Source organism: Kryptolebias marmoratus, linkage group LG11 (assembly GCF_001649575.2).
Source record: "Kryptolebias marmoratus isolate JLee-2015 linkage group LG11, ASM164957v2, whole genome shotgun sequence".
Classification (NCBI taxonomy): Eukaryota; Metazoa; Chordata; class Actinopteri; order Cyprinodontiformes; family Rivulidae; genus Kryptolebias; species Kryptolebias marmoratus.
In genome coordinates this window covers 1,372,201-1,382,756 of record NC_051440.1, presented here as the reverse complement: position 1 = coordinate 1,382,756, position 10,556 = coordinate 1,372,201, and the positions used below count along the sequence as shown (strand labels likewise).

At 39.4% G+C, this 10,556-nt stretch overlaps 1 protein-coding gene across 5 annotated transcripts in view; it reads left to right on the top strand.

Annotated features, from left to right (window-relative positions):
- Positions 1–10,556, top strand: part of carmil2 (capping protein regulator and myosin 1 linker 2) — a 163,495-nt gene that overhangs the window by 11,574 nt on the left and 141,365 nt on the right. For all 5 annotated transcript variants that reach the window (XR_001809029.3, XM_017433904.3, XM_025010032.2 and 2 more), the window contains 7 exons: positions 2,099–2,149; positions 5,988–6,047; positions 6,274–6,395; positions 9,187–9,284; positions 9,544–9,614; positions 9,728–9,801; positions 9,879–9,954. Coding sequence is in view for 4 of the 5 variants with exons in the window: in XM_017433904.3 (XP_017289393.2) it covers positions 2,099–2,149; positions 5,988–6,047; positions 6,274–6,395; positions 9,187–9,284; positions 9,544–9,614; positions 9,728–9,801; positions 9,879–9,954 (552 nt within the window). In the remaining variant the exon portion in view is untranslated. The remainder of the gene's footprint in view (positions 1–2,098; positions 2,150–5,987; positions 6,048–6,273; positions 6,396–9,186; positions 9,285–9,543; positions 9,615–9,727; positions 9,802–9,878; positions 9,955–10,556) is intronic.

Genomic DNA, 10,556 nt, shown 5'->3' with positions numbered 1-10,556 from the left:
CGTACATTATTCAGTCTTGATCGCCCTTCTAAGTCCTCACATTTCTTTGACGTGGACTCCACCATATCCTTTAGCGAAGCAACAGTAGCTCCAAGGGTAGTTAGCTTATCCTCGTGGTCAGTAGCAGAGCGCTCAAGGTCCACAATAGCTTGTTCGTGTGAGGTAATTTTAGCTTCCAGCGGAGCAAGAGTGGTCGTAATCTCCCTTCTCACAGCCCCGGACACATTTCGTCGAATTTACTCACAAGATCTGAGCGCACACCCTCCAGCATCTCCTCCATACGCTTTAGCAGAAGCTCATTAGCATCGAGTACTGGAGCAGCCTCAGGCTCAGGCGACAGGCGTGATTTGCTACGGCCTACCTTCGAGGTGTCGGATTTACCCCGGCTTGCCATGGTTTAATAAAATTACCAAAACAGGTTGAGCAAAAATGTCCTGTAGATTACAGAAAGAACTAGGATTGTAAAAAAAAAACTTCAACAAATCGTGCTAAAAAAGGTTTAAACAGTCACATTCCTGCAGAGCTCAGGCAGGCACGTCCTACATGCTTGACGCTCCTCCCCACCCCCAAGCTTTTCTTTTTGAATTAGTGTCGTACGCCTGAGCTGTAGAGTTTCAAAGAGAGTTGGGTTTTCTCCCCCAGTTCAACAAAATCCAATTGATGTGAATGTGGATTTCTTTTTGTAGTTTTCTGCGAATTTCATCATCACAGCTTGATATGCTATTAACAAAACTGAGAGCATACTATTGCCGATTGAGTCTCGTGGTTTGATGTATTTTTTGTATGGGTCTTTCCATAGCTGCAGGAGCAATGACTCAAAAACTGTAATTAAAACAAAGGAATAATGAAAAGCCTTGCATTCCATTTTGTCTACTTTTCATATTTTCATAGTTTAATTATCTTTCTTTTCTTTAATTTTTTTTTGTACATTCTTTTGCATGTTAGGAATAAATAATTCAAATAAAATCAATCAAATTTGCTTGCGCTTTCTAATGTCTTGTTGGCTGTGGCAGCCATCTTGAATTGGGTTAATTCGAAAAGATAATCAGTTATAGATTTACCGTATTTTCCGCACTATAAGACCCACTGTCAATGAATGGTCCATTTCGAACTTTTGTCATATACAAGGCTATAAGTCACATTAAGTGAAACAAAACAGCCACCAGTCTTTTCGGAGAATATTGCACCGATGTAAGCGTCAAGTATAAAGGCCTACACTGCTTGCTGATGTCCGTGCGCGGAGCCATGCGTGACTATAACTGAGCCTTAATGCTGCAAACGGTGCAGCTTATTAGTTTAACCCTAACCCTAAAACATTACAACTTCTTACATATATAAGGCGCTCTAGATTATAAGGAATACTGTCGTTTTTTGAGAAAATTGAATGCTTTTAAGTGCACCTTATAGTTCAGAAAATATGGTATATGCAGTGATAACTTTCTGGGAATTTCATTTAAAAAAAGTTCAGACAAGACAGAGTTGTTTCCAATAGTTATCAGCCACGTTTTAAAACCAGATGTTGTGCAATAAGTTATCACTTAGAGTATATATTGGACATTACTCCCAGCTTTTACCTCAGCACATTTCAGCTTAATATCTGTAAAATTGGTTGCGGTATAGCAATTACTGTAGTTGTGGAGGTCAGGTAGCTGTGGCAGCCATCTGAAATAGGGTTGACTCCAAGAGGTTATCAGTTGTAGATGTACATGTAATGATTACTTTATGAAAGTTAAATTAAAAACCATACAGTGGCTAATGAAATGTTTTGCTAACAGACAGACAAACACATGCACACATAAACACGTGCAAAAACATTAAAATACATTAAAAAAATTAATATTGCCATCAGGTCTTAATAAAAATCTTATTTAATTTGAGAATCGGATTCTGTGGTCTTTAGCAGCAGCAGATGTTAGGCACTGAAGAGCAGTGGTTTAAATGACTAAGCTGTGAGTTTCAGTAAATCTGTTGTTTTGATCTCTCAATAAAATCATGTGCAAGTCTTTTGTGTTTTCACTGTTATGGTACCTGGTATGTTGGAAACTAAACAAGGTTTAAAGGTTTAAAGTTTTCTTCTAATTTAATTTTTCTGTCTCAGGTCCTGAGCCTGTGGAGAGGTTACCTGATTTCAAACAAGCAACCACTTCGGGTAAACACCAGCTCAAAACTTCAGATGACATTTTTTTTTTTTTGTGACAGATCCTAATGTGATATGCTTTTTGTCTGAATCTTTTTTTTCTGGATTTTGTAGGTTAAATTACAGTATCTGAGGGAGATGAAGAAGGGAGACTGTTAAATAAACACAAAGCACAAAAAGTACAGAAATTTGTGTTTGGTTGATTTTTTATTTTTTGTTACAGTGCTTCTTGGCTATTAATCTTGAGTTGATTATGTGGGTTGTGTCCATGACAAATCTTGACAAATCTTCTTTGTCAATACCAAACAGCTTATTCTGCAACTGATACTTGTTTTGAGCTTCTGGTACCACAGGTACTGACAATCAGGTGCCAGTCAATACCTGTTAGCATGGACTCAGCTACAGTGGTCATTTGGTGTCTGCTCCAAGTGTAGCAGGAGGGAGTTGCCCTGCATTCAAAGGGGGTGTGGCAGGAGGAACTAGGCCCACTCCCAATGATCACACCTAGGCTACCAATTGGCTGTCAGCGACAGCAAGTATTTAGGGAGGTGCTTTACTGCTCTGTTATGCTTCTGACATTCTCACAAATGCAGTTCGGGTTAGTTGTTTGGTTGGCGGTTTGCATGATTCAACTGACTCAAAATTACTGCTTGGGTTTCCCTTTCACTGGGATGTTGTAGCAAACTTACCTATAACTATACCTATAACGTACAAAACGCAATTATCGTCAGGCTGATCCTCCTGTCGCTGGGCCAGAGGGCGCTCTCCAGTCCAGGTGAAGTATTTCAGAGAACCTGAGAACCTGGTAGCAACGCGGCTACAACTTGGTGCGGTCCTGCTGTTTTGCTTCTAAGCTTTTGGTGCAGTTTCGCTTCATGCTGCCTTGTTTATGTTTTGCCCTGCTTCGTTTGGTGTGTGTTTCTATTATGGAAGCAGCTGATATAAAAACTGCAATTTGCAGTCTAGGTCTATCTCATTGATCAGAGCTCTGTTCTTTTCTCGTGCTGGTCCGAGGACTGTTTTAAATCTTAGTAAATAACTTTTCTATATTGTAGTGATTTTTTATTGTATTTCATTTAATTAGATCCCTGTGTGTACAGGCTAGGGACCAAAGGTAGCGGAGGTTCTTCGGTGTGGACTGGTCCAAGTGTGTGCAAGTGGTCAGCGTTCGGGTCCTTCACATTGGAATGCATGTTCACTAGTACCTGGGGTGATTTATTTGTTTGACTATTTGTCAGAAGGCGGGGAGATGGAGGTGAACCCAGAACGCAGACTCATCATCTCTAAAAAGAAAATTTATTAAAGTAAAAATTAACAAAAACAAAAGGCTGGCATGGAATGGAAAAACAGAGACCGGCTTTAGAGGCAGAGGGAGAAATTATTATTGGTTGCAGCTGTGGACATGATGAGGAGTAGGTGAGGTGGGCGTGGCAGGCGTGACCAGAAAAATACTGGGGAGGTGAATAGTGGCAAGGAAAACAGAAAGCCAATAGACAACTAAAACAAGATACAAGAACTGAAAGAAACCCCAAACAAAGAACCAAAACCCCAAAAGACAGAAATAAATGACACTATTCTTTTTTTTTATTATTATTAATTTAGGACCAGTAAAATAAGTATTTTTTTAATTGATGAATTGCGTCTCTTTCTCCCTGGCGAGCGAACCTGAGCGCCTTATAGGTGTTATATTTCCTTGGGTGTTATTCCCAAGGTGGCGTTGTTGACATTCTTATTTGGTTGCCCAATTCCCCACGTAAAGGTAAATTTAGCGGGGTAACATCACCACCAAATAACATATCCCTGTGTTGCCACACAAGCATGCCTCATTTGACCGATCTGTATAGGGCCCGTGCTATGGGGCAACCTCAAGCTGGTGGTCTGCAAAACCAAGTTGAAGCATTATTTGGAGTGAGGCGTAGTATCATCTCCAAATTGAAGACCAAATTCTGTATAACAGGGGATGTCAAAGACAGGGCGTACCAAGAAGGTGACACCTCAAAAGAACTGTTTCCTCACCTTGTCAGCACTCAAAAATCATAGGCAGTCTTTTACAGAATTGCAGTCCATATTTGCAGGATAAGGCCGATGGTTCTCTACCCAGACTACACACAGCCAATTTCCAGTCTCATAGAGCTGCAGAGAGTTATCGAGATGAAATTCTGCAACTAGAGGAAATCCCATATCTCCACAACCTGGGAGCAAACTCTGTCCTCCAAGATGACAACAATTTCCCCACAGAGAAGGATTTATCAGAGACTACCTCCAGAATTTAGGAGTGGAAAAGATGGAATGGGAGTCTTGACTGCAGCACACTGAACAGCGATTGCTCCAGAGTGACCACCAACCATACTGGCTGACCTTGACAAATGCTGGTTGAAGAATGGGATGCTATCCTACAGTAGTATGTGACCAAGCTGGCGAGCAGCATGAGGAAGAGCTGCCAGGCTGTTGTTGCTGTGTATGGTTCTTCCACATACTACAGAGGCCCTTGTTTGTTAAAACAATAAATTGTTCAATTGTTTTGTTTATTCAGACTTTAATCTTCCAATCCAATAAACACCAAACAAGATTCAATAGCAGAAAAAGCTATTTGGCAGAGAAGATCTTTGCATGGGTCCAACATACAGGGCATATTCAACTTTGCTGCTCAACCCACAAATGTATTTTCCTTACAAATGTGACATCATTTAGAGAAAAGAAACAGGCTTTCCAACGATAAAAGATTTATTGCCAAGAAGCATTGTTACAACAAAGAAATAATCGATTAAACACAAATTTCCTCACTTTATTCTAAGTCTATATCATTACAAAATTTGAAAACTAAATGCTGTTAATAATAATAATAGGGTCACCATGGTAACCACACCTGTGTCTGTCACTCCCTGACTGGCAAGTTAATGAGAGGCAGACAGACTTAAAAGTAAACCTCAGTCACTGTGTGAAAACTATAAGTCAGATCTTAAAAATTCTTGAACTGTGAACAGCAGAAGACTCATGTAATTTTTTTGTTTCTACAGTTGTTCATGTAGAAGATATGAGAAGTTAAAAAGACCATTATCTTCCAGTTTTGAAGATAATTTTTTTAGCTAAAATATGACTGAATCTGTGAAAGCTTGTGTGTTCAGTCATTGCACTCTCTGAGGATTTGATAGAAAACCACAAATCCTACAACAGGAGAGACCCACTGGGTTAAATTCTGATGTATAATTTGTTTATGTAGTAAAAAGACTGTATGATCAAGAAAAGTGCAAAAAACTTGAAAGTTTTGGACAATTCAAGAGTTAGAGTGTGACATCAACTGTCAGCTAAACACTCCATGTAAAAATCTGTAATAATCATCAAACTTAAACTGTGATTGTGTAAAACCTGTAAAATATATACAAATGTCAGTTCAGTCATGTAAAGTCCAACTTTCTGCGACCCTTTTAAACTTTGACAGATGTTTCTACTGTGAAGTTTGTCTGAGCTGTAGCTCTTCAAATAGGGCTAGATTTTCACTAAAATCCCATTGATTTCCATCATTTTTTACCCAGTTATTTTTTATTTTTTAGATTTTGTTTATGTTGTGCAATGTACTGCGTTCAAAAGTCATAATACACTACTCCCAGTTTGGTGTATAATTTGCATTTTTCATTTCAAAGTTGTGTTGCGAGATACAGGACAAAAGGTATTAACGGTATAGTAATAAGATTGTTTCAATGCTAATGCTAATAATACACCTTTAAGAAGTGATAAATCATGTTTAGATTTAATATGTAAGGAAACCATGAAACCATAGCCATTGAAAATATTTTTTCTTTACTTGCTTGATTTTCTTACTGGTAATATGAATTCACTTTATGTGCCTCAGGTGGAAAGCACATTCAGCTACCTGGAGATTTCTTCCATCAACATTCACAGTCTCACACAAGTATGCCACCATTGTCAGCTTTTCAGCCTGTCTGTCATATCTGATATTAACCTACATGTACATTCTTCTTTAACATTCAAGTATTATGAGTGTAATTTACTTTTATAGAGCTATTTAAATTGATAGGACAACATAACATATTTAAGACGAAAATTGAGCACTACAGCCCCTTTCTGACTCAGCAGTGTGTGTACTTGTGTAGTTAGTAAACCTCTGTGCATTGCAGATTGTGTTGGAAACAGACAGGCACAGTCTGTCTTTCAGTGTATTGCATGAGGAAGATCTTGAGGCCATGATCAGTCACATGACTGCTTCACTAAAGAGAATCTTCCCTGATTCTTCTCCAGGGTAAGTATTCCTTTCACACTTGTTTTTAAACACAATACCTTTGGTTCATTCACTTTGTTACAGAATTTTATTTTTGCCTATAATTTTTCATTAATTCTGCATGCATTCCACTTTCCTGGCTCATTTTCAGTGTGATTTGATACTGAGTCCCTCATTGTCTTTGATGGGCCCCATTGCTGTTTGAGTGTTATCTAAAGCACTGATTTGACCAGTCAAACATCAATCAGTTAGTTGGTTGGTTAGTTGATTGATTGGTTTATCGTTCGGTCAGGTGATCCAGTGGATGATTGGTTGATTTGTTGGTAGATCAGATGGTTGACAATATATCCCAAGACAGTAAATATTTTATCATAACAGCAGTAAAGGAACTGTCTAAACAACCTAATAATTAATTACAGTTTAAAAATATTCTAAGCATCTAAAGATGTTTTTATTAATAAATGACAATGGTGATTTTAAATTGGTCCAAAGTAAGTATGAGCATGCATGGTAGTTTGTTCAGGGATCTCCTGTCCCTCAGTGACTCAAACATTTTCATGTTCTGCCTAACAATTTTACCACCCTTAATGGTTGTCAGGTTTTGGGGTGAAGGAGGCGAACCCTGAGCGCAGACTTATGATGAAACAAACTAATTTATTAAATAAATAATCAAAATCCAAAAACAAAGGCTGTCGTGGCAGCAGAACTAAACATAACAAAACCTAAACATAAGAACATGGGATGCAAAACGGGAGGTAACACAAACCAGCATGAAACACAGGACAGCACATCAGGGAGGCAAGAGTATGACAATGAACCAGCAAGTAAGTGGAGAAAGTGACCGGGTTTTGAAGACAGGATAACGATGGGAAGTGGGCACAGGTGAGTGATTACAATTGTAGGCAGATGGAGATGGGCGTGGCAGGAGAATGAGAGAGACTGAGGAGAAGTGAATGATGGCTGAGGCACAGGGATCAAAGACACAAGAAAGAAGATAACTGAAAAAAATAAACAATAAACTCAAACTGAAACATGAAGACAAAGTGAATGCAAAAACCCAGATCTCTGGCAATGATGCTGCTCCCCCAGCAGACCACAGCCTAGTAGATGGCACCAGCCATCACAGACTGGTAGACGATCTCCAACATCTTGTTGTCTCCTACCTTTTTAGCTCCACAGATCAGTTCATTATCAAACAGTATTTTCACAGACCAGCCTTTAAAGGAGATAAATACAACAAAATAAAATGATACGACCGGCATAAAAACAGGGGCCTTTTTTAAAACAAAATAAACATTAATCCAACGTGTACTCGCAACTTTGTTAGTTGTGTCCTGGTATTGTGTTATCAACATCAACAACACCCACAATGCCAAATCAGTGGAAGCCCTCTGCCTGTTTCTCAGTAACGAGATGGTCCCATCTAGGGTTAATAGGAGACAATGAGAGCCAAAGTGTCTTGCTGTCCAGTCTGCTTCGTAATTTTGTTTTGGTTGCTGTCACTGCAGAAAATCCTGCTTCACACAGATAAGATGTTGGAAATGGCAACAGAGTTTTTAATGTTTTTATGGCGATCACAGGGTATTCTGCCATGGCTTTAATCACACTGGCAGAATTGTTGTCTCGAACATAGGCTCTTCTTCTGTCTCCTAGCTAAGCCTTTTCCTCTTCACAAAGAAACCTTCCAGAGACGTTTGTTTTTTTACTCATTTTGCTAGCTTGTGGGTTTGTTTTTAGTGGTAATGTATCACATGACCTAGATGAGCATTTTGACATGCATCAAGAGTGAGCCATAGACAGATGTAGTGGGGAGAATCTTGTCATTTTTCAAAATATATGTCATTCAGACTCCGAAAATAAATATTACGAAAATACTGTAAGTTAGTTTCTGTGTGGCATGGTACTAAATGACCCATGGACCGGTACCGGTCCGTGGCCTGGGGTTTGGGGACCTCTGTATTAAAGAATATCAACTTATTCAGGAAATGCTCAACTCATTTTCGTAAACATCATCAATATTGACATGTTTCAAGTCATCCATCATCACATCATCACTGTGGTTGGTCTCAGAGCAGACGAAACACTAAATCTTGAATCAGGCCTTGAACCACATCTAAACTCATATCAGTGTGACAGTGCATTATATCCTTGTGTTTAAAGGTAGCAAATGTTTAACTGCTCATGTACTGATTATCAGCATAATAGTGATTTTCAATATCTATACTATGATGAGAGGAACAGTTGGTCTATAGAACAATCCACTAGCTTTAGTTACTGACTTTAGAGTGTATAATGCAGGCTTCAGTTTTCTGTTTTCAATTTGTTACTTTTTGTGTAACAAGTACGCAAAACGAACTCAGGATGCACACTCAGCTTTTCCAACAAAAAAAGGGACGGAAAAACACAAGGAGCAGGACCTGACCATGGTATGAACTAACAAAGACATCCAAATGTAAGCAGCCAGCAGCAATAGAAAGCAAAAAAACAGAATATACAGGCTGGGGCTGATGAGGAATTGGACACAGGTGACTAACTGAAAACCAGGAACAAGTGAGGATGGGTGTGTCAGACTGACAAGGAAAACTACTAACTGAGGGAGAAAGTGGCAGAAAACACAAGGAGTAAAGCAAAAACATAGAAAACAAAAACTGAATACAAGAATGAAAACAAATAACTTAGAAACCCACAGAATCTATGACAGATTTCATAAACATAACATAATGAAAAACCTAACACAAAAGACTATCAAAAAATAACTCAAAATACCCAAATCCCAACATTTCTGAAAGACATTTCTCTCTTCAATATTCAGAAAGCTGTTAAAGACCATTCCTCAAGACCTCCAAGAGAGGCTCATCACTCTGACTGGTGTGATTGGGGAGCAACTAAACAGCCAGCCAGGTCCCTGTGGTATGCACTTTTTATTTTACAGCAAATATTTACCAGAGTTGATTGAATAAATGATCAGTTAACAGGTAGTTGACAAACTCTGATGAAACAGAGGATCATTGTATAATATTTAAGAAATGGCTGCCTGTGCATCTGATCATTGCCCAACAACCAAACTGTTTACTCTGTAGATCTAGATGGAGTTTTTTCATGCATGTAACCTACAGTTATAAATGAATACAAACCTTGTGGTGTATATGTGTTTAATGTTTCCCCAAAGGAGGATTTTCTGATACATATGCTGCTCTTTGTGATTTCAATGAAATACCGTTCAGAGAAGAAATTCAGTGGGTAAGTAACTATTGTAATACCGCACAATTTGCAAACCTTAGAAAACCAACTTTGTCATTAAACTTTTTCGATTAAAATGTGGCAATTAAACAAAAGAATGATTGTTTTTGTAGGATGTTGACAATATCTACTACATACACAACTGGAATACTTTCAACCTGCTGGACTTTAGCCACTTAGACAGCAGGTAAGAAATTTGCACATAACTTGTAAATTCATTTTTACAGAATATTTATTACATTTCCCTGTTTTGCTTCTCTGCAGAGACTTGGCCTTGGTAGTAGCAGCTTTGTCCTTCAACCAGTGGTTCACTACAATCTACTGCAAAGAACTCAAACTGGTACAGTCCTTGTCCTTCTCATTTTGTGTTTCTGACAGAAGCTTTGAAGTTAGCCTGAGCTATGACATAGTCTTCTGTTTTTGTTTCACGTAACCTGAGGCTTTTTACACAATAAACCATGACATCATACTGTGTACACTCATGGGAAAAAAAAGCAGAAACACTACCGGTGAGTCACCAAAAGGACCCTGTGACCCTCCTGACGAACCCTTAAGAGAGTTGGAAAAATTAGACTGAGTGGTGGAAACGCATAAAGGAGGGTCCGGGGCCAGTTGTGTGCCAGAGCATCGTGGCCCAGAGGGCTGGCATCACCCACGGAGAACCAAAGGGGGCAGTGAACTGCATCCTTAGATGCGAAGAGGTCCACGTCTGCCCTGCCAAAGACCCTCCAGATGCGCTCCACCACCTCTGGGTGAAGCTTCCACTCCCCTGGGAGCGGTGTCTGACAGGACAGAAAATCCGCTGGCACGTTCTGCGGTCCTGGGATGTAGGCTGCCCTGAGGCTGGGGAAGTACAGGGCTGCCCATGTCAGAAGCTGCTGAGTCAAGCACAACAGTTTCCTGGATCTGGTCCCCCCCTGGTGGTTGATATGAAAAACCACC